General features: G+C 38.6%; 1 protein-coding gene and 1 non-coding gene across 2 annotated transcripts; both read left to right on the top strand.

Moving 5' to 3' along the window:
- Nucleotides 1-7,626: 7,626 nt before the first annotated feature.
- trnaa-cgc (transfer RNA alanine (anticodon CGC)) lies at nt 7,627-7,698 on the top strand. The gene has a single exon. It is a non-coding gene; the product is annotated as a tRNA-Ala (tRNA).
- A 437-nt stretch (nt 7,699-8,135) lies between these two features.
- On the top strand, nt 8,136-23,297 carry dtx4a (deltex 4, E3 ubiquitin ligase a). The gene is made up of 9 exons (XM_028039247.1): nt 8,136-8,367; nt 8,591-8,805; nt 11,254-12,439; nt 19,645-19,706; nt 20,299-20,460; nt 20,547-20,608; nt 21,229-21,549; nt 21,638-21,727; nt 21,814-23,297. The coding sequence occupies exons 2-9, from the start codon at nt 8,598-8,600 to the stop codon at nt 22,042-22,044; spliced, it is 2,322 nt and encodes a 773-aa protein (XP_027895048.1). The 5' UTR covers nt 8,136-8,367; nt 8,591-8,597; the 3' UTR covers nt 22,045-23,297.
- The last annotated feature ends 1,869 nt before the right edge of the window (nt 23,298-25,166 follow it).

Here is a 25,166-nt window from a genome sequence, read left to right as displayed (position 1 = left end):
TTAATACTTTGATTCTGCAAGACTAGAGGAGTTACAACAGGGGTTCCCAAAGTGTGGGGCGCGCTCCCTAGGGGCGGCGGAGTGCCAAGATGGTTTGTATTGTGTTTTGTTGCAACCTGAAGTGTGAAATAAACTTCAGTGGAGTTTGAAAACAAAATATGTGTATAGGTTTATGTCTGGTTGAACGATGTGTGTGCCCAGTTGATTTTTTTTGTTGATATTTTTTATTTTTGGGGGGGGGATTTTATTGTAATCCATAGGAGGGCCCAGAAAATCTTTGGGAACCACTGAGTTACAATGACACGATTCCTTTAAATTAACGCAAAAGGTTATAATAGGCGTAATGTGGAACTGTGCTGACTCAGCTGAAGGTTGCCATTTTATAGCAAAGCATTTAATTACCTCCAACACGTGTGTTTTCCTGGCGGACATTCATCAATGTCACTTTTAGGGCTTATTCAGGTAGTTTGAGGTGCAAAAGTGTCAAGTCATGGCTTGACTTTTTACATGACTTGTTCTTTGTTTTCCCTCTATTTTATATAGTTTGCTCTGTTCAAATGTATGAACCTAAAATCTCAATATACAACAGTGAGAACCATGTGAGCGATAGGTGGTGAGAAAGTTGTGGAGTATCTATGTGTAGTTTCATTCCGTGTTGTTGCAGTAATGGAAACGCTCGAGCGCTAGTGATTTCGTGTGTTAAGAACAGCAGCTGTGTTTTATGGGTCACTTTGAAGTTAAGCATTTGATTGAAATTACACACATGCATTTATAACAGTTTCAGTCAACAGAAATTTAACATAACACTATTTTTCCTTTGGTTTCAGCGAAATATGCATCTGTGTTCAAATATGTAAGTTTAGTTCTGTTTCTTTCATTTTAGTCGTACTTTTGTGAACGTTCTTTATTTAGAGGCATTACTGTGTGTTTTATGTAGCAGTAGGATAACAATGTTGCATTCCAGTTGAGCCCTTTAATACTTTAATTCTAATTATGCACTGACCTCTTAACACTCCTATGAACAACAGGTTCAGCTAGACAGTGGTGTAATGATTGACTCAACTTTGTTTCATGTTTTGTACGAGAAAGCCTTTCGGTTTACACTCATGTTCCCTTCATGGTCAAGTGTTTGTGATCAGTTCTAGTTCTGATTACCCTTGGAAATACTGTGTTTGAGTGTGGTAATTGTTAAATAGATGATGAATGGACTTTGTTTTTAATCCAACTTGTCATTCTTAATAAAATATCCCATAAAATATGTGTCTGGTTAAGCTGACTGAAGGTAGAAGAGAGTACAATATTACTATTTAGGTTGTAGCCTCTCCACAGTTAATTACACCTTAAAGAGAAATACCAGTAGCGTGTGCTGCTATGATAAAGATGAGAACTTTGAGAAGATTTTCTGGATTAAGTGGAATGTTGTCTGCATCGAGCGAAATTTATAGCAAAACTGAAAGATCTTGTTTTTTGCTACAAATTAAGAGTTTTTAAAGTCAATGCTTTGAGTTTTTAGCATTATTTTGAGCTCACCCTGACATCCAAAGTGTCATTTTTTTCTTTCTCAGACATCTACTTCATCTCCGTGCTAAATAAATTGTAGCGGTTATTTGATGGTGCTACTTGAACTTTTTAAAATGAACACTTGAATTCTGCATAGATTAGAACAAAAATATAAAAAATTAACAAAATAGAATTTGATTATTTGTGCTGTCTAGCACTGCAATTGCTCATTAAATTATTTCCTCTCATAGACAGAAATAAATGTCACCACTATTCTAGTATTTTTAGCTCATAGTCTAAAAGCTGACTATTTGTGTTTTGGTTTTTTTTCTCCATCTTTCTAACATGCTGAGTTCAAACTCATGAGTGAACATCTGTTCCCTTGAGTCCAGGTGTTTGTGATCAATTTCAGGGAGATAATACTGTTCTTACTTGTGTTCATTGTTTCTTGAGCTGATAAATAAATTTCCTTTAAAAATCCAATTTGCCACGCTTAATAAAATGTCTGGTAAGACACATTATTAAGAAGAGGGCATTCAAAGAAAAAGTTTAGGTCTGATTTGGTTGTAGAGAGTAAAAGTTTGTGAAAGTTCAGCAGATAAAAAAAAGGGAAGTGAACAAAGACGAACAGCAAAGGCAAAAAAATAAATAAATTCTGGTGCTTGAAAGCAAGTGTGTGTTAAGAGGCTGGAAAGCATTATAAACAAAACTCTGGTCTGATAAGATGAAAACTTAGTCAACTGTGCAAAACTGAAGTTCATCCAAAGTTTTAATGAAGAAAAGTTCTTGAGCTGACCTCAGATTAAAGTAACATTTCTAGAAATTAGTCCATTTGAAAGCTATTGAATTTGACTAAATGCTACAGAAGCCATGCTGTCAGTAATTTTTTATGCATATTATCCAACTGAGAAGAGCTTTTACATGTGAACAATGCAGAAAATAACCAAAAACATATGAAAGTTTCCACAACCTTTGCAGCTCTAAAGTACAATTCTCTCATGTTAAAATAGCTTTAAAATAAATTGTAGTGGGCTCAACAACAGTATCCAAATCTAAATTTAGCTTTGTGTAATTATTTAACGGGTGTACAGTGTACATTTACGGCACGGCTTGGAGACATTGTTGCAAAGTGCAGACGGCGTGTGAGCCGGCCAGCAGTGCAGAAACAGGATGTGGCCAACTCGTTTCAGAAGCTCTGCACAATGTTCAAACTTTGCATACACTTGTAGAGGGTTCCAGTTATGCAGATGCAATATTTTTAAGAATTGTCCTTAAGTCAGACACTAATTCGATCACTGGTTCATACAGATTCATGTTGCTCGACTAGCTGTTTGTGCACAACATCAGAGTTGAATCGACACTAGTTTCATGAGCTCTGATCTCCATTGCAGAGCTTCGTTGTTTGCCACAAAACCAGACTCAACAGGATGTACACCATTCAATTTGAAAACTGTCAGTGGGTTTGCAAGGTTTTTTTAATATATCTTTTATGTCCTAAGGCATTTAACTGCACCTGTTCTGCCAACTTGTACTGACAAAAGTCTGCCTTGAAAGAGAAAAAAAAAATCACAAAGACATGTTCTTCTTTCTATAAATATTTGTGCATTTTCATATCTGTGCCTTCCACCACACCTCGCTGCAAGTTCGACTTTAATCTGTGCTTGCACTCCCTCCCCCCAGCCTCCACCCACCTCAAACAGTTTCAGCTAACCTTTTTTTTTTTTTTTTTCATGTCATGCATCACTCCCCTCAGCTCTTCTTCTGTCCCTCTCATCTGCAGGCATGCAGTGGCATTTTTCAAACACACCCTTACTGACATGTAAGCTAGTCCTGGTCTCATTGCCAGTCTTCGGTCTTTGGCGCCACAAACTTTAGGTTTATCTCTCCCAAGCAACTTTGGTGAGTTTTTTTCGTAGCTTTCTGGTTTCTTGTTTTTTATCTGCTGAAGTCTATTTTTTTTTTTACATGGTAACTGTTGATCTCAAGAGTTTAATTTGTCAAACACGTGTCACTGTACAACTTAAAGTATTTCTACTACAGCTACTAGTTCTACGGTTTATTTAGAGCATCTTTTTTAATTGTTTTATTACACAATGTCTCATTGTGATCATCTAAAGTTGGATGTTTTGTGCCACAGCAGACTGACTGAGGCTGCTCAATTATCACTTTGACAGGAAACCAGCAGCACTGAGAGCGATCTGCTGAGCTTCCTGTCTTTCAAGTCATTGCAGGCGGCGCAAAGTGCAACAGAAATAGTCCTCTTGAGTATGTATAATACTGTTTGCTTAAATTTGTTTGAAATGGGAAGTAGCATTCATCCTGTGCTGATATTGTTTCACAAATAAACAAGTTGGCAATGCAGTGCAGCAAATTAGTTAAATATAAAATGTGGTTTATTAAAGTGATTATATTCATAAACTGAGTAATAAATTATCCTTTGCTTTTGTAATTTCCCTGTTTTCTACAGGCTGTAAATGTAAACATACAGATGGATTGTCAGATGAGAAGCTCCAGGTTCCCTTGAAACTACCCGGGGTTTTTTTAATGCACACTTCAGCTGAAACAAAGGCATTTGAGATTTTTTCACACTCAACTGAAGGCTTATTTTAAAGGTAAAGTATCTTGAAAAATAACTTTAGAGTTTATTGTCAGAGCTGCACGCATAACATTGACAATCACCAATTGAGGCTCAATATTTGAATTTCATTCCGTTTTAAAGCTCTAATTGTGCACTATTCAAGAAATAGTTTGGAAACTACTGTATAAGTAGTTTTACATGAGAGGTAGATAAAAACCTGCAATATGACTTCATATACAGAGCTGTGACAATGTATGCGCCCCTCTCCAGACGTCTTCTGCTTTTGTTTCATTGTCACACTTAAACGTCAGTGATTTTCGATTTTATAATCTGTTACAACAGGACTGCCTAAAGTTGAAAAACTAGGGGAGAAAAGCAGCTCCTAATTTTACAAAACTCATGTTAAACATATCTTTGCTGTTGAGCACAACACCAAGATGCATTTTCTTAAAAGTTAAAGACTAGGCAATGCAAAGCAGAAGCTTTGCATTGCCTAGCTTCTATTAGGCAATGCAAAGCTGAGGATCATGTACTTCATGATCCTCAGCTAACAAAAACTTTGGTAAACAGTTTAACAGCATGCATTGTGCCTTGAATGGTTGTTTTGCATTTTGGAAGGGAAAGTTTGGGAAAATGTTTTGAACCTTTAACATCGTGTTGGCAGTACATCTTTCTTATTACTTCATTTTTAATACATTAATTTATCCCAGAGAAACCAGCCAACTTATACAACGTAAATAATTTTCTTAACCTTCAAACCTCTTCATGTTTGAATTGGTAGGTTATTAACAGGGAAGCAAATAATTATTTACACTGAAAATTGAGGCAGGAAGTGGTGCGCCACCATTGATCTTTCTATATGAAACACGTACTGGCATGAACACAACGTATGAGGTAAAAATAGCAGCTTTTCTGTAAATAACCTTCCAATACAAACAACAATGAAATGTTCGTAAAACAATTCTTGCATAGACTTCAATATGACTTTTTGAGGCTGATGTTGCTTTAAGATGCCTGAAATCTCAATTGGTTTAGGCCAATATTGGACTTGCTTCAGCTTCTGGAACCAACTAATCTACCTTAATTCAAAATTAGGACAATACAGGAGCTTTATACTGCAGGTAGGATCTTAACTGCCTAAAACCTTTAGACAGAACATAGCTTGAAAAATGTCTGTCCAAACCAGCAAACAATGTTCCCAATTATTCTGTTTCTTTGCTCGTCATGAAATAGATGTGTAGAATTTTTATCGTCAGCTTTCACCATTATGCTCCACTTGATGTCTATGAGAAACTGTTTTAGAAATCGCTTTGGGTTTATCTCAAACATAATGGACACAGAAACAGAAAAAAAGGGAGTAAACAATGGTAGAAAGATGGGGGGAAAGTCTAAAGGACAAAAGAGGACAAGAGCAGAGGAGAGAATGAAGCACTGAAACAACACAAGTCAGCACCCTGGTAGTCTGCCTCTAAACCTGCAGGAAGAGAAAAAAACAAAACTGAGTGATCACAATAAAAAACAACATAATATTTTTTACACGCAGGACTGCTACTGCAATCTTTCCTTAATCTAAACAGTTGCCTTTGCTTTCTTCAGCTCCCACTTTAGATTTTATTCATTTCACTTTGATTCTTAAATTGAAATGTAAACATTTTTTGTCAAACCTAATCACTGGAACTTATATTTTTACATCTTTATGTTATATACAGAAAAGCAGTTCGGGTTGCATGTAAAAAAGTTTAACTAACACTTATAGCATAAATTTGACAGTGTTCCTGTACTTTGTAGCTTAACTAGAATATGGATAATGTCCCAGTAACAAACTTTTTTTTTTTAAAAATCATAAGGAAGTTTAAGCAGCTTAATTTTCATGGTTTTAATTATTTTAAATCTCTTTCCTCTTCTCACCTCAGGAAAATGTCCAGCACCACTGTGGCGATTCTTTCAATCCTCCTGTTGGTCCTAATTGTACTGCTGGTTTTCTTCTACAAGAAACTGAACCAGGAGGCAAATAACCAATACACAGTCCGGAACATAATATACAAGAAAGATGGGGTCAGGGACCGGGTGAGGTCCGCAGCACTAGCTGTGGAAACACATCTTGGAATCCAGATGTGGCCTCGCGGACATGATGACGAGGAAGAGATGGAGGAAATTGAGGACGAGGAGGGAGCAGTGGAGTCTGGAGACAGTCAGCACCAGAGTGACGGGAGTGGCACGGATGGAGAGAATGAACAAGAGGAGGATAGTGTGGACCACAGTGGTAGCACAAAGGAGAACGAAGGAGATAACTCAGATGCAGAAAGTTCAGAAGCAGGGGAGGAAGATAGGCTGCTAGATAATAAACCAGAAGAGAATGAGGAGGTGGGGGATAAGCAGGAGAAAGAGTTAAACGAACAAGGTAAAGCAGAAGCAAGTGGTGGGACTGGATTGTTGATAGACCTAAAGCAGTTCTCTGGAAGTGCTATCTGGTCGGAACAGAAAGAAGATGAGAGTCAGGGCGGTGATGTGACTGTACTGTGAAAACGAGCAGAATTTATAAAGCAGGGAGGTGTGAAAATGGGCTATTTATAAAGAAAAGGATCACAATTTCAAGTAAGCCAGGGAGGAGGTCATACCATTTGAAAATAAAAATCTAATTTAGAAAACAGTGCCAGCACAGCTTCAGCCTCATAATGGTGCATCTTTTATCTTCATGCCTTTAGTGTTGACACGTCAGGGGAAAACACAATGGCTGAATGAAGCTGTTATAAATATGCATTTATATGGTTCTTGTAAAGTTTGTGTAAAGTTTCTCATTTTGGACTTTAAAATATTTTTTTAGGAAACAAAAAGATATATGTCTAGCTTTTCAATGTAAACGGGTTCATAATATTTTCTCAGTAGTGATTGACTCTCTTTGACTATATATATTGTAAAAGAGTAACAACTACTCAAAAGGTGAATATTTCATAGTAAAATAAAGGCTTTTTGTTGCTGTATTCTCTAGAGAGTAACACTTTGAAACAAGGTGTCAATATGCTCAACTGTCTGTCACATGCTCATGATGTATATGTCGCTAAAAAACAAAATAAACTACAAATTTGAATGTTTTTATTTCATAATTGAATTCTTTTTAAATAAACTTTTCAAAATAATTAAAGCTATTGGATTTTTCTTGACCAATCTTTCAAATATACACATTTTCATTCTACTGTAGTGTTCTTTTCATTATTATTTTTAAAAGTTATACTAACTTTAAAAATGTCTTACCTTTTATTTCAGAATATTTTTCTTTTTCTCCATTTGTTTTGGTAAATTCTTAATTTTAGATAAGTTCTTTTTAAACACATAGATTAATAATGCAATTTTGCAGCCCATTTAAAAAAAATAAGTATAAACAAATATTGTGTTTATATGTAGTTATTTTTATTAGTTATTTTCCCCCCCGATAGTATTCTCTGTTCCTGTCTGACATCATAAAAAAGATGTTATAGTAAATAACTTTTCTAACTCAGACGTCATTGTCGCTACCTTTATATTACAAAGTTGAAATCGCGTCTACCAATGGGGATGTAGCTCAGTGGTAGAGCGCATGCTTCGCATGTATGAGGTCCCGGGTTCAATCCCCGGCATCTCCACGACTTTCTTTTTTTTCTTTTCTTTTAGCTATGCATAATTTCTTATAATATATATTTTAAAAAAATATGTCGCTAGCATAGTATGACACGGACAAATTTGTTTTTGCTACATAGAAACTGATAAGTATAGATATGACATCAGTTTCTGATTGGTCAGAGAGGCTCTTCCTAGATTCTGATTGGATACTGGGCGTTCTGTAAAGGAAGTGATATTTATTTTTATATGAAGCTATTTTATGGAGGTGTAACAGATTAACTTAATTGTAGTAAGGATTTGCTTATTAAACGACCTTATTAATTGAGCAAATGTTCTCAGTTCTCACACAATTATATTTCAACATTTCTGCAATTCCTCTTAACGGCGAAGACAATGGTCGTGGAAAATCAGGACGATCTACCGATACATAAACGTGCTTTTCCACAATCACAGTCAGAATATACCTGTGGCTTATTTATATGGGCTGGTGCATTCAGTTTGCGTCTTCCTCTCTCACCCAAACTTGACTGTTCCAAAGAAATGATTTCAGCAGACGTCACTCATCTGCATAGGGAGTAAGATGCAACCATCCTGCGAGCAGGCTCCTCGGAACCTGAAAACCTCTGTGTCTCTTCCAGGGAAAAACACTGGGCCCGCTGACTGCTGCATACATCAGACTACAAACATGGAAGGTACACTTTGCACGGACTGTCATTCCGCAATGTGCGCTTATATCCGCATCCAGAGGACGCGTTTAGGTTGCAAGATGGATGCAAAGCCGCCTTGCACAAGGATGCACGTAGAGGCGGCTGCAGGGTGTCTTTAAATACCCCCACCGCCGCCAACACCTCTCGAGGTTCATTGTCGCTCTTATGCCCAGCTGTTGTTGCGCTTATTTGTGCTTTGTGTCTGCAGGAGTAGGATGTTATTAGCGTCCGCCGTGGTGGTATGGGAATGGCTGAACGAGCACGGACGCTGGCGGCCGTACAGCCCGGCTGTATGTCACCACATCGAGGCAGTCATCCGGAGCGACCCGCGGTGTGGTAGCGTGGTCCTCGGCCAAGTGGACTCTCGCCTCTCGCCCTACATCATCGATTTACATTCCATGCACCAATTCCGACAAGACACAGGTGAGAGTCAGAGGAGAGCGACTTTGGGTGGAACAGTGACATGGAAGCGAAAGGCCTTTTCTCATTTCTTCCCATCGTAACGCTCTTGTTTGGATTCTCTGGGGAAATTGTCTTGCATGGATTTGTCCTCTGTTGATTTGATGTCTTGTTGGGTTTGTTTCCATGTGATTTGCATAATCGCACGCGTAAATAGCGTTTTGACTCCACGCATTGCTTTTTATTTAATATTTTCTTTAAAATACCCAGTTAGTATTTACATATGGGGCCCATGTGGGAACGAAATTGTCTGAAGAATGGGCCTCAAATGGGATTACATAACACCTTTGTGTTAATTTCAAACATTTAGCATTTGGCTACATTAAAATATCTCTGAAAAGTTAATGTATTTAATTTTCCATAAGTAAGTCAAACTTAACACCCAGCCGGAAATATTTCAAGGGGTTAAATCCATTATAAAAATTAGGAAAAAGTTACACAAAAACAGATTTTTGATAAAGAAATATTCTTCTGTAGCCATGTAGCCATTCTTCTTCAAATTCACTATAATACAGACCTCTGCAAGAGACCTCTCCTGCCAACATGCATCGCTATTTACAATTAATCTTTGAAGAATTTGAATCTGAGATGTGCCGATTTAAAAGGCCCATGGAAACAAAATCTGAAAGAATCTCATGTTGAAGCTAAATGCAACAGTAAACGAGAGAAATAATATGTCAGATATTTATTTATTAACGATTTCAAAATCTGAAGTTTACATACAGAATCAAGGAAGAAATGTCAAGATGACGCTGCCATGGCTTTGGGCACTTCTGATAGGAAAACTGACACATTTGAGTTAAGTGGAGGAACGCCTGTGGATGTATTTGGTCTAAAATGAGCAGTGTCATTGTCCACAGTGAAATGTATTCTGTACCAACAAGGACTGAAAGGCCACACGGTGAGAAGGAATTGCTTAAAAAGAAACATAGAAAAGCCAGACTGCAGTTTGCAAATCCACACAGAGACGAAGACAGTGTAAAAGATTCATGAATTGCTGATTGTATCAGATTTCTTCACTAATTATGCTAAATTCAGGTCATAAAATTGTTTGGGATCACATTCTTCACATTGTGATAGGAACAGAACAAGAAAACAGGCTCACAGACACGTATGATGGAACTATTTTGTATTTTCAAACATTTCTACCTCACCAGCTCATCCATCTGTAACAAATCAAGGCCTTCAGCTAGTCACAATCCAGAACACAGCGTTGTTACCAGGGGCAACATGTTTGCCCAGACTCACAGCAAGTAAATAAAATCCTTGTTGATTTTAGTCTGGGCTACATTCTGCTTGTTCAGTGCAAATAGCAGTGCAGTAAATTGTGTCTACCTCCTGTCATACAACTGCATGCTGTTTGTTTAGTAGTCAGGAGAGATAACATCACTGCATGGACTCTTTTCAAGTGAGGATGTGTGGAGTAGTTACGAGCTGTCAGCATGTTACCTTTAGTTTGAATAATTTGGGAGGAATTCTTATAAAGAAGAGAAAATAATAAATAATGCTTTGGACAACTTTTTCAGCATTTAACTTTCTTTTTTTTTTTTTTAAAGAACAATACTCAGAGGGATTTGTGGTATTTTATCACATTTCTCTTGCTGAATCTATCAATATGCAGATAAGAGGAATTTGAGAAACTTCAGGTATTTACAACCAAGTGAACACATCCACACAGAACATTTTTTGAATCTCTAGGAGGAAGTTGCGCCATTCAGGTCCAATGAAATGCCTTTTGTGGATTTTCTCCTAATTGTAAAAGATTTAACCTTCAAATAATATTTAGCTTTTTGTTTGTTTTCCAAATGTCCACATATTGTTCAATATGTGTTTCTTGAACACATTGAACTTTATGAGGTGATGATCAGCTACAAAGTCTGTATTTTGTGTGAAAATATAAAGACGAATAAAATAATACATTAAAATACCTTCAGAAAACTATTGATCGACACTAAGAGTTTAAAAACATTCCAAGGAAGTTTGGCTCCTTAGAAAGAAAGTGTTAAGGAAGGCTGAGGGTACAACGCTGTGAAATCTGTTCAATGACAACCGTCACTATAATATCAAAGTATAAAATATTACCTTGCTGCAATATTTGGTAGGATAAACATTGCAAGTACCATGGAATCAAGTTATCTTTAAAAATATTATGTGTAGCCAAAGGGATTTTCCATTCTACCTTCACTAGATATAGTTCTTAGCTCAGGTAGAGTTTTGTTGACATTCAGAGGATGGAAAAGACAGAGACTAGTGAGGAAAAAAGGGTGATAACAATCAATTCCATCAATATTCAACGAATATACAGTATATATGGTGCAACACAGGTAGGGTTCATCCAACCGTGACAGGAAGTAATAAATTATCTTCCTGACAGATACAGTCCTACTACCTGTGGTGTGATTCTTGCTTCAGGTACCCTTCGACCTGTTCGACGTAGCTTCTACGATCCCACCACAGCACCAGGCCAAGGCTGGTTGTGGGAGTGGGAGAACGACGCTGGCAGTTGGACAGCATACGACACAGAGGTGGGCATCGCCATCCAGGCAGCTCGTGATCGCCAGCAGCCCTGGCTGGACCTGGCGCCGCTGGGGTTTTGCTACCTGATTGACTTTGAAAGCATGACCCAAATCAATGGGCAGACGCAGCGCTGCCGACGGATCCAGAGACGCGCCGATCTGGCATACCCACTGGTGTCTGGACCCTTACCCAGATCCCATCACGCATGGGGACCTGCATCTATGCCCGGCTATGGAGGACTGCTCGGCGTTGACGTTTCCGGTGTAGGCATGGGGATGAGGATGAGCAGCAGTGGGATTGGAAATGGGAGCGCTTACCCAAGCGGGGCACTTCCCGCTTCGGCAATCACTTCTTTGGGACAACCCTGCGCCTGTCAACAGTGTATGTTGGTGCTAAGTCTCAAAGCAGGAACAATGTCGACTGCCCACACTCTGGGCCGAAGACCACCACAGACTAAGCCACCCAGTCCCAAATTAAACAGCTACCCCATCCCAGGAAGCTCTTATTCTCTGACTCTCCCCCGCCCCCCATCGCTGTCATCAAGATCTCTCTCTCCTCACAGGACTTCTGGTTTTGGGGCAACTGGTGGTTACAATGTAACTGGTATGGGAATTCCAGGAGGGATGGGGGTTATTGGTGCTGGTGGCGTTGGCAGTAACACCTTCGGGTTTGGAAGTAGCTTCACACACTCGCTTTCCCTGCTCGGACCAGCTACTGCTGCCCTCTCCATCTCCTCAACTCGTCCCCCACCTCCTCCTCTCCCCCCACCTCCTCCGCCACCTCCTCCACCCTCTACAGCTCCCATGTCTGCCTCCATCCCTCCGCCTCAAACCTCAGCTTCCTCCACCCTCTCCGTCTCCTTTTCGGCCCCCACGCAGCAAAACCCAGCCCCAGTTCTCATCTCCACTGCCGCCTCCACCTGCACGCCGTCGCCTTCTGCCCGTGTTCTCGGTCCAGTGTCTTCATCTGGTGCTGCTGCCTGTGCGGCCCCCTTGCCGCCACGGTCTAGCCTCGCCGGTCTGAGTCGTCCTGCCCTGCAGCGTATCGCCATGGCTCAGTCGCGAGCACTTATTGCCTCCGGGTGAGTAGGAAAAACGTACAATGCAGCGAGGTTGTGCTATGTACTTAACTTCTTGTTAGATAGATTGTTTTAAGTGTTTTCATATGTTTTCATGCACAATTTGGTTCTTCATGAACAAAATATTTGAGCCTTACTTCCTCAAGGCCAATTTGGTTTCCTTTTGCAGCTGCGTTTCCTAAAAAGTTGACCTGTTTTGTAGGAAATGAAAACATTGCAACATACTTTTAACTGAGAATTGCATACAGTTTAAGTATATTAAATGTCATTTCGTTTTTGATCAAAAAGCAGTTTTGTTTACACAAACACACTGCCAGGAGTGAGTCTAGACAGTAGGAGTGTTTTTGGTGAATTTGTGAATCATGTGTAGCATGGGCTAGCTATCAGTGTCAAGGTATGTTGAGGTGTTGCCAATATTGCAGTTTTACAAATGCCAACATTTCCCACTTTGCTGTCCCTTGGATTTAATGTCGTTTTACAAGATGCCAGATAAAGTGCTGTAGTGACCAACATTTTCTCAGACACTGTTGTTTAGAGCAACACAACCTACCCCCCTGTTACTGTTACTGCGCCCTGCCAGTCAGCTGGCCTTAAAGAAAGCTAATGTATTTTTGGCCTTGCTTAAACCAAAGACAATTTCAGCAGAAAATCAAATATTTACATTCTGGGGTTTAAAAGACACTTAACCTTTTTGTCACTGTCTTTTATCAATTCACACTAAACATTTTCTGTTTTAGGTCAACAAGAATTACCAAAATTATTTCTATTTGGCAAATGCCAGGGAGTAAGAGAGAGAGTTTTTTTTTGTTCACATGCACCAAGATTACGATGCCTTTAAATAATTTGGGCATACCCATGGCTACTTAAGTTTCTGATAGATTAATTTGCAACATTTGAGTGAACTTTAGGCATAGCTACCAATGTAATTTAAGGCAATGTCTCAAACACTCTGCTTTCTTATTGGACATCATGAAAGCATCCTGTAGTAAATGACTGTTTATATCTTTATACAAAGCATGTACATGTATGATTTCATCTATATACAGTATGTACTCTATTTAGACAGTACAGTTTTAATATATGCTCAAGAAAACTACTTTGGGAGAAGATCAGGGCGGTGAAATGATTTGTTCAGCAGGTTAGGAAATTGAAAATGAAAGTTATACTTAAACTATTTACCCTCATCGTTTCTGTATCGCTGAATCCCATTTACAACATAAACAAATTCACTGGGATATTCTTTTATAAAACTCATGAACTGGGAAGTTTCACAAGTTGCAAAAGTATTCAAGATTTTTTTTAAGTAAACAATACTGATTTAAAAGTAGATTTTTTGTTTCCTGTGAAATGAGTTGCTTGTAACAAGAAGAAACTGTTTCTCAACATTCCTGATAAAATTATTGTATGCAGCCAAATGTAAGCAGAAGATGTGCATTTTAAAAGAATGCCAATGAATTATGATCGCAGTACAAACACACTGTATGTAAAAGTATAGTCTATACCCTAGGAATAAAATTGATTGAACGTAGGCATTAAATTAGTATTCACAAAGCAAAATTCTGTTGATGATGTTTTATCATGTTAGTTGTCTGTGTATAAAAATTGAGGGAGCTCAGAGAAACAGCAGATCATGTAAGGAATTACAATTAAAGGGATTCCCTATTAATTAGTCCTTTGTACACGGCGTCTTGCATCAGTGCTCATTGGTATTTGTGAGAGTTTAATCTTTGAGACAAAGTTCAGCAGGCTTGTTCACATCCAGGAGAAAACAATGATGGCCATTCATATTGAAGGAGCTGAGTTTGTACAAGTGGTTTGCTCTCGTTTGAAATGCAAGTGTTCAATAATGAAACCACTCAAAAATGCTTGAATAGAACCAAAGATAATAAAAAGGGTAAACACTAAATATAAAACCAGCATACGGTAAGGTTTGTAAGTCGATAGTTACCCATATTTTGGAATTGTTTTTTTATCAGAATTGTCTGGCTATCTCATGTGTCTCTCAGGATCAACATTTTTTGTGTACCTAATATTTCTGTACAGCATAAGTTTTCAGTTAAATATAAAAGGAGTGATTTAGGTATGTCTTGATGTTTTTGTTTGAGTTGTATTTATTTCAATGTGCCTGGGCTTGGCTTGGCTGTGGGTTAAGGATTACTATTTACTCCACTTTCCCTATCATTTTACACCAGTAAACAAAAATGTTTTGGACCTATTGATGTGATTTGTGTGCAAAAACTCAACTCTGCTAAAGTTCTGAATCTACTCCTAGTCAGTGTGCAAAGGGCATTCCTACAGTCCAGTATTATTGATTTTTATTTGTCTGCTTCATCCCTGGACAACAGTTCACTTTACATAACAGTTGTATTATGTTGTATTATTACATAACAGTAAAGTAGAGTTGTGAAGAAAGCTGCACTGAGCAAGAAACATAAATCCATAGAAAAGCAGTGTGTTTAATTATGTTGTTAAAGAATGGATGTGGTTCTGTAGTTCATGTAGAAGGTAAACAATGACAAACAGTGTTCTGACCGTCTGTTTCCACCTGTTTTCCATGTTTTGAGTATGGAAGTATGGGAAAGAACAGTTTGAAAAAAAAAAGTTGTGTCATCCATCCACCAATCTATCCATCCATAGTCTGTGATGTTTATAAATGTTTATATTTAAAGCCTGGCCACTGTCGAAATATTGGTCATAAATTCACCGTGAACTTCTAAAATTTAAAAAAGGAATTTAAAACTTTGAAAATTTGAGTTTGGAACAGATGTAATTTTAAAAATTAGGCTATCTAATTTATTGTCCCAAACGTCCTTTTTCACAGTCTGACTGTGAAAAAGGAATAACCCGACATCTTTGTCATAAGGTGATTTTCAGGTGTGAAGTGAATGATGCCGCTATCGCCAAGTGCCAAAGCCAGGGGGCGCTGGTTAGTTGTCTCACTCTATTGTTACTGTTTTAAATCAATTACCCTGTTTAAGGCTCGTGCTGTTTGGGTTGTTTATGTTGACGTTTCTATTACCTCCATGTAATCTGATTTTAAATATAACCAAATGTTGTCTTTCACTAGAAAATATTTATAAATAATGTACAGCTGCAAAATTAAATGAAAATGGAGGGCAAGGAATAAAATATCCAATTTCATTCGGCATTATTCAGATCCATGTTTTCTGCTCGTGGGTTTCTGCCAAGAAGTTGCCTGAGCTGCGATCAATGAATAAGACACTACCTCATGCCGAGGATCATTTCCATGTGACCAAATCCAACTGTGGCCCAGCACAGTGACCCAACTTCCATAAATCCTGGTATTACCAAAAACAGCCCCGATGACACACCACTTCCACAGCCACAGAGCGGTTAAATAAAAAAAACAAAAAAAAAACATGCGGCTTAATATTTTTACCTCAGATAATCTGTGAATTTTGTGTCAGGCTCACTGTGTGGTGGCCTGCGACTTTAAACATTGCAGGTGAGAGTGTTTGTCTTCGCAGCAGATGGCCGAACCTGCTGCTGCGGTAAAACCCAGTGGAACGTCACAGATAAAGGGTGATCCCATTACTCCAGTCTTCAGCACTCACCGCAACTATTTCTCCATTTGTAGAACCTTAGATGGTGAAGTTTTACCCTTTAAACCCATAGTTTGTGTCATTTCTAAGCTTTAGTTGTTGTCAGGATGGTAATACGGATTGTTGGATGTAGGAACATATTTAAGTAGTACTAAATATTCTAATTATTTTATTCTGATTAAATCAAGAGATTAAATTAAACTTAAAGTTCAAAGTAACACTCTCTGTTGGTGGAGCTGGTTTTGAAATGAAAAGGGATTTGTTGACCAAAATGCACATAAATACACCGCCTTACAGAAATATTCATACCCCTGGATCTTTTTCACTTTTTGCTACTTTACAATCATAAATGAGCTTTACTAAGATTTGATTTCTAGACTAGACTGGAAATATTATGTTAACAAATACAAATAAAAATTAAAAAATGTACATAAGATAAACTAAAATATAGTATATGTGCAGATTTCCGTTTTGGACTGAGAAGCACATCCGTCCTCCTTAGGCGTGAATCTTACAAAGTGAAGCATTGTGGGTCACAGGGCTCAAATATAGAAAAGTAACACTAATGACTAAGCGAAAGGAAATTATTTTAGTTATGTCTCTATTTCACAACAGGTTTGCTGTTGACTTGAACACAATGAAACATATAGCTTTCAAGTTCCATTGTATTTTGCTTTATAGTCAATAGAAAAAAAATACAAAATAATTGTTCTGCAAATACAGTGAACTTGTGAAAATTGAAGTTTTTCAGTGTAAACCTTAAATGGGAATTTAGCGTATTCCATTGTCTAAGTGTTGTCTGCATTTTTACATGGCTTCTTATCTTGTCACTTCTAGGCTGCAAATATACAGAAATTAAACAGTTCATGACAGATTGTCAAAATTAAAAACAACATACACATATTTTAGGTGTACCGCTAAGGATGCTCATTGTTGACCTGATTTAAGGAGATTCTGAACCAAAAATACCATTTTCTCCTTTCTCAAGACATTGATTGCACATTGATTATAGAAAGCATGTGTTATCTTTTAATAGACGGCAAAATGTAGCGCTCGGGAGCAGTGAGGTTGTTTTCTTGTTATTTTACATACTAAACTCATTCCACAAATCACATTTTGATTTCAAAATGTGAGCACAGCTGTTCTATCTATCTATTCTGTCTGTGGCTGCCCTTGCTTGCATTGCTTGGAGTTAATTCGAGCAAATGAGCTGAAGAAGATCTTGATTAAATTTATAAGATCGGTGAATTAGCATTGAATGTCTGGTAAAAGATAGCGGTTAAAAACGAACTCCGTTTTAAATGTGGTTTGGTGGAGACAGTAGTGAAATGAAACAGATGGTCTGTAAGTGAATCGTTTAAGTCTGGGGGACGGGGGGTTCTCCAGCGTCACAGGTTATCACAGTGACGAAAGTTGCACCTGCTGCACACACTTTTGCTCTCTCTTTACGTCGGGTCTGACGTTTGTCCATCGTTTGTCCCTCATTGGTTGTTCTGCTCCTACTGCCAGAGTTTATCCCTTCAATTTGAGCTATGAGCTTTGCATCTGTAAAAGCATCTGCTGCCACATACGGCATCTTGTGTTTTGGCATCATCCACTGCTGCAGATGGAGGCTGCCTTAATGCTACAAGATTAGTTCAGGATCAAAGCAAACGTGACTAGGTGACATGCTTTTCCACCTCTTTTTATCTTCCTTTCCTTTCTCTGATTTTCTCGCCTATTCCTTTAATGTTCCCATCATATCTCACATCTTCCTGCCTGACACGAAAATGTTCTTTCTGGGTAACGTAAGGAAGGGGCACAAACTGAAGAAGCCAATAGATGTGTTGTTGGTAAACAGCGTTCAGTGACAGTGTGTAATCAGATTGACCTATACTAGAACTGGACAACACAGGGAGTTTTTTCCCCAACTCAATGTTACATCAGTTAATTGGATGAAGTCATATTTTTCCTTCAAGTATTCTTCCAGTCAAGGAACAAGGATCTCAAACACACTAGTTTAAGGAATAATTTTATTATTTTCAGACGTAGATCCGTTTGGACCTGCTTGGAAACCAGTTCTGTGCTTTGAAATCAACCGTTTTAAAATTAGCTCTAGTGTTTTTGATGTGAAGAGTGATAAAATATCCTTGAGTTATGCCAGAAGCATGTTAATGGTTATGAAAAGTGTAGTGAAATGTGCAAACCAAATATGTTGTACAGTATATATAACTTTGATTATGTATCGAAAGTTGACCTTCCAATTCCTGTTTTATGCTTTATGATCAATTCTCTTTGGAAAAACTCAAATGAGTCAATAAAAACAATCAAAAACATAACAATTTGACTTTCATACCTATGATTAATTTATGCACATAAATTAAGAAACATAAATTAAGAATTTTTTTAAACATTTCTAACATTTAATAAAAATCTAAATGCATATTTTCTCTAGCAAGCATTTGACAGATTGCATAAAACTATAGAGGACAGATGGAAGCATAAATTATTACACCCGAAGAAACAGCTACAGAAATTGAGGTACATGTTACTCATTTTATGATTATAATCTAATATCTATGAGCCCCAGAAATGTTTCACATTCAGTCTTCATTTATAGTGGTAAATATATCTACATCTCTGTTGATTTTGATGTTGAGTGCTGTTGCTTGAGCTTCTATCTGCCAGCCGTTAGGCCGCCTGGCAGAGTGACGTGATAATTCACAGGTAATCCCTCCCGCTGCCAATCGTTGGCCTCTAAACGGAGTTCAATCAACAGATGGGACCAGGTGGCTTAGCCCTTTAAAAGCAGGGAGGAGAAGTAAGGCAGTAGCACACAAGCGGAGGACGAGTGCAGCAGAGACAGAGGTGGTTTACGTGCTGCGTTAAAGAAAGAAAAACAGTCCCACGAGTGGATTTTGTTGTTGAAACATCTCGACTCTTTGGTGCATTGAAGCTAGGACGATGACTGTTATTAAACATGGCAGACCGTAAGTACACACCTCAGACAGGACAGCTGGTGTTCCTCACAGACTGTGTGACACATTGCAGATTTGTGTGGATTTTATACGTCATGTTGAGCAGACGCAGTGAAAGAGATGCTTATGTTGATTTACCATGCTTATGATGTAAATTAAACACAAATCAAAGCTGGTGATTCAGATTTTTTTTAACTTAAAAGTTTGTCTCACATAAAATTGATAACTGTGATTGGCAAACTTTTAATCTGATGATTAATGTTGCTCAGTTGACGTACATGATTTGTTTTTGGCTTTTATAAAATAACCAGCAGCATGGTTCATATATTAAGTCCCTTTTAGTAAAATCTCAATCAGACAAGGGTTTGATCATACTGTTAAGCCATAAGCAGTTTGAAGTGGTAAATCTGGATGAATTAAAGGACAGTATGTCGCGTCCTGACGAGGAGCATCTGCTCCTGTCTCCACATGACTCGGCAAAAAGCCTCTTAACCTGGTGACACGCATTGAACCGGAAGCGAGCATATGCTGCAGCCAGCTGCAGCTCTACCTGTTTACGTGTGACTCATCAGAATCTGATGGCCCGGCCTTGTGCTGAGCTGACCCGGCCAATTAGTCATGTGGCTTCTGTCTGTGGCAGCTGTGTGTCTGCGGATTAACAGAAGTTTGTGTCTTCCTTGTGTTTCAGAGTGCCAACAGTTCCAGTAAAGAACCTCAATGGATCCAGCCCTGTGCATCCTGCCTTGGCAGGTAAAAATATACAAACGGCCTCATCAAAAACATTAAACTGCTTTGATTAAATAAATTAAAAAAAAAAAAGCTTTAGTAGTGGGATATTTATGAAGTGGATGGGCAAGTGGAAAGTTATTGTTAATAAAAACCTGTATGAAGTTCCATATAAAGTTCTGTTTGCTGATGGCCACAAAACACATAGGGGACAAAGCAAATATATGGAAGGAGCTCTGATCAGACGCAACGAAATGGGTTCGCTCAAACTATATTCAGGTATTAAAGTGGCCTAGTCAAAGTCCAGATGTAAAGCCAAATTATAATAAGAGGCAAGATGTGAAATTTGCTGGATTCAGTTGAATCTATCCGGGAAAGACAATCTTTAGATGTGCAGATCTGGAACATACAACAAAACTATATTGACTCAAGGGAACTAATTACACAATTATTGGAGTTTTAATGGTAAATATATGTAATTTTCCATCCATTTCACAATTATGAACTACTTCTGACAAATAAGACGTACAGATGAAAAGGTTGAAGGTGTCTCACTACTTTTGCAAGGTGCTGTATTTTGAAGGCAGGATAAATATAACCTCGTAATACTTCACAGGTATTACGGGCATCCTGATGAGTGCTGCGGGACTTCCTGTCTGCCTCACACGCCCTCCTAAGCTGGTACTTCATCCCCCACCTGTCAGCAAGAGTGACATCAAACCTGTACCTGGCTTGAGCCAGAGCTGCCGCAAAACCACAAAGAAGCAAGCTCGGAAAGGTGGGCCTCTTGGCTTGTGCTGCATTGTTGTTTTTGACTGACAAAACCTATAATAAGCTTGGTCTATCGTTGTTGTTTTCTCACAGGCAAAACGCCAGAGGAAGTGGTGAAGCGTTACCTTCACAAAGTCCGAAATCCTCCAGAGGAGGTGAGTTTGCCTTGTGTTAAATATATATATATATTTTTTTTTTCTGACTTCATGTAGTTTAATTGTTTAAAAGGTAATAGAAGTTTGTCACAATTAGAGTAATGTTTAGGTCAATGACATGTTGAGTTGTTTTTAGGATTGCCCTGAGTTTAGCTCTATATATCTTCTCATTAACTTCCCATCCCTTGTAAAGATAAGCATCCCTACAGCATGATGCAACCAATACCATATTTCATAGAGAGGATGATATATTTTCTCTGACGAGCGCATGTCCGGTGTATCCCCCACACCAAACATGTGCAAACTGTAAAAAGAGAGTAGAGTCCACCTTTTCATTGAATACCCTGAAAAAAATTACTGCAAATAATTCCTTTAAGAAGCCATATAACACTACAAGTAGTAAGTTCACCTTGGTGTAATGAGACCTCTATGTCAATACCGCTGTGCGTTGAGAGCCTCAGAGGTTTTGCCAAACTAACAGCATAATCAGGGAATATAGTTATGAATTCATAAAATACACTGAAATTTGTGATTGTAGAGTCATAATGTCACCAGAAATAATGAAATGGACAAAGATGGATGGATTCATAATACAAACTTGACTCATCTTTCCTCGTCAGGACTGCACCATCTGCATGGAGGCCCTGGCAGGACCTTCGGGCTACAAGGGCCCTGGCGTGGGTGGCATCTCCCGTGCCGAGTCAGTGGGCCGTCTGGCACAGTGTGGTCACCAGTATCACCTCCAGTGTCTTGTTGCCATGTACAACAACGGCAACAAGGACGGCAGCCTGCAGTGCCCCACTTGCAAGACTATCTACGGGGTCAAGACGGGCAATCAGCCCCCAGGCAAAATGGAGTACCATGTGATCCCTCACTCACTGCCGGGACATCCAGACTGCAAAACCATCCGCATAATCTACAACATCCCGCCTGGCATTCAGGTAAGAGTCGGAACATAATTGAAAAGCAGAAATATAAGCAGAAGAGGGATTTTAGTGCTTATTATTTTGGGGATGTTGTGTACTTCAGGGCCCTGAGCACCCAAATCCAGGAAAACCGTTCACAGCACGTGGTTTCCCCAGACACTGTTATCTCCCCGACAGTGAGAAGGGTCGCAAGGTAAATAAACATGTCCTCTTCCTTATGACTTTACTAGCACAATAATTACCCAGTGAGCAAACTTCACTTTTAATTTCCTTGCTCAGGTTCTGAGACTTCTCCTGGTAGCGTGGGACCGCAGGCTCATCTTCTCCGTTGGCACGTCCAGCACAACCGGCGAGTCCGACACAGTGATCTGGAACGAGGTGCACCACAAGACCGAATTCGGCTCCAACCTCACGGGCCATGGGTACCCCGACCCAGGTCACCTGGACAACGTCCTGGAGGAGCTGAGGGCTCAGGGCATCACCGAGGAGGAGTGCCTAACTAGAGACTGAGCGGATAGACGTTTGGCGCACAAACGACCTGATATGAGACTGATGACGGAGCTCTCTGAGCTATTTTCTGACAAATGCAACAGATTGATTGTGAATTAACAGCTGTTCAAAGAAACTTTGCAGGAATGGTTTCAGCTTCTGACGACGGAGGCAGATGTTTTGCTGTTCTGATGCTGAAAACGCATCAAGGCCACAGGACTCATATAAGCCCACAGTAGATTAAAAACGATCTGTCATTTCTTACTGAGAGGCTTCGTAAGAGAGAAGCATGATGAGAATGTAACTGAGGTTTTTTTTTTGTTTTTTTTTTTTAGTAATTTTTGACATGTTTACCACTGTTGCTGCTTTGCTGGACTCAGAGAGGAATTTAACTGAAGGTAAATGTTTGTTTTTTTTAACGTTTTTTCAGTCTTAGTCAACAAAGCAAAACATTTTAACTTGAGATAAATCAAATGTTTAACAGGATATCTGAGCATGGATATTTGCTGACCTCTAGTGACACTTTTTCAGAACTGCATTCCTTTTTTGGTCTGATTTATAAATGTATTATGTATTACAAATACTTGATATATGATGTTGGCTACACTAATTCTTGTTTTTATATTTTATTTACCATTTTATTTTATACGTTGTTTCACTGTTTTATTGGCTCGGGCCAACGGTGTTGGTGTACAAAAGACTTTATTTTCTTCATTAACCTCCATTTTCAGGATTTTGTATTTGATAAGCTCACAGATGAACATTCCCTAAACATTTGTTGCTCAAAGTACGAGTGCTTTTAAAAGCATTCTGTGTTTTATTGTTCAGGACTAAAAGATGAAAGCCTTGAATCATTGATTATAGTCCCTCGAGGAGGAGCAAATTCACCAAAAAGCTAGGATTTACATTTTAGAACCATCTGCCTGCCATCAGATTTGCACACTACTTAGCATCAGAAGAAAACAAGATCGTTTGCATCTTGTGGTTTTTGTGTGTCTAAGACACAAAAAGACACCAGCCTTTAGTCACACTACAGAATGTGGTCAATGTTTATTATTTTTGTCATGTTCACTTTTTATCATAAGAAGGTGCAAAACGACTATCATGAAGTGGATTCAGTTTTGGCCAAAGTCAGTTTGCATTAAGTGGACTGTTTTACTGTGAGGTATGTTGGAGGTGTGTTGGGTTACACTAATGTGGGTCAACATTTATACTTTATGTAAGTATGTGTTTTATGTGCAGATTTGAATTAAACTGTTTTCTAAGGGAGCAAACTGAAGTCTGATGTTTACCTTCATTTTGTGCAAATGTGAGTATGCTTAAGCATATCAGGAGTTTAACTGTAAACACTTCCAGAATGGAAGTACTAGATATTCATGGACGAAAGTTGATTTTGTATGTAACCCATTTCTTTGATTTTTTTCCCCTTTGCTTTGGTTCTTCATGCTGTGATGACCCATTTTGAATTTTTGGGCAAAGGTTTTCAGATTTCTATTTAAAATGTCCTGGAGATTCCATTGGTCTTTGGAAGAGCAATGGCATCATAGATCCTCCATTGTGCCTAACCATGGAGATTAGGTCTTTTTACATGGTATTCATTAAGCCAAAACACACCTGTAGTGTTTATTTACAAAACATTAATCTTAGACCCATCTATGAAGGAGAGGCAAGACCACGGCATTACAGATTATTTTCTATAAAACCCATCTAGTGTTTTGTTCTTCAGAAAATACTAGATGCCCTTTTATTATGCCAACAAAAAGGCATAATGTATTTCTCTCAATTTTATGCATTAAAGCAAACAAAAAGAACATGTTAAATATTTTTTAAGCACTACCCTTGAACACTGGTGTAATAAGATACCAACTGCGAGAAATATTAGCAAATAGTTTTATATTAGTTTATCCGCATTCTATTTGCATGGCACCTATACAGGATACAAAATTTGGGGTTGTTCAAAGAGCTCAGAAATATTCTGACTTCAGGAAGGGTTCTTGTTGTATTTCTGGAAGATCTGAGTGCAAAGAGAATGGGACAATTGCTAATGATAAAACTGATTATGGTTGGTTATGAGAAGACCCCTTTGATCAAAAAGCTCACCTGACTAAGCCATCAGAAATTCATTTAAATTTACTTTGCAAGATCATTGGTTGACTTTTTTAGGATGAGAATTTTCACATTTTATCATTCTTAATTTATAAAAAACAAAACAAAAATACATAGTCTCTGCTAAATTAGTTGCTGTGTATGGACATTTTAAAGCCTGTGTGCCTTGTACAGCAAATGGCTAGATTATGTAGATCACTCACAATACTGACTTCTTTCTCTCAGGATGAGCAGTTTATCTGCAGATTAGTCTGGTTTCTGGATTAGCTGGCGGGATTACTTCCACCTTAATGAATGAGGAATTTACAGAAGCAACTAAACACAATTATAAAGGTCCCCAGCTTTCGAGAAGAGTCAGCTTTGGAAAAGAAACAGTCATGGGATGAAATGTGACAATGACGTGACAAAAACTGTAAGCACTTCAACACACATTGGCCACTTCAGCACCAGTACCAGAAATGTTGTCGCTTTGATGATGATCCAGAATGCTTCACACTGACAACCTTTCAGATCAACTTTCCATTTCTCCTTCATTTCTGCAGCGACAGAGCTTTGCTTTAAGTGGCAGATGTGATGCTTCAGTATGTGTAGGAGTTTAAAAAATGCAGCAGGCCACCTGCTGGGTTAAAGAGAAGCAGATGGGTTAAGGATCTAATCGGGCCGCTCCTTGGTTAAGCCGGACCAACAACAACTATTGGCACTAATGTAGATGAAGTGATAACGGATGACTTCCATAACTGCATCGCTCTGTCTCCGCTCTTTTATGGTATAGTGGGGGGAAGAGCTGCAGAAAATGATACGTTGGTGCGTATTTCAACATGAAGTAGAGGAAGAAACGAGAGGAACTGCAAAGAGAGAAAGAAATGCATTATGAAAGAATAGATTAAGGTGTGTGAGGATTTGCAGAAACCTCTTGGCAGGGGGAAGGGGGTTCTCAACTGGTCAGACAAACCCCTCCTGCAGGGCGCTATTGTCCACCACCCACGGCTGTGCAAAGAAAGCTGATTACAAAGGACAGCAGGATCATGTGGTGATCC

Source organism: Xiphophorus couchianus, chromosome 14, assembly GCF_001444195.1.
Source record: "Xiphophorus couchianus chromosome 14, X_couchianus-1.0, whole genome shotgun sequence".
NCBI lineage: Eukaryota > Metazoa > Chordata > Actinopteri > Cyprinodontiformes > Poeciliidae > Xiphophorus > Xiphophorus couchianus.
This window is presented reverse-complemented; position numbering and strand designations above follow the sequence as displayed.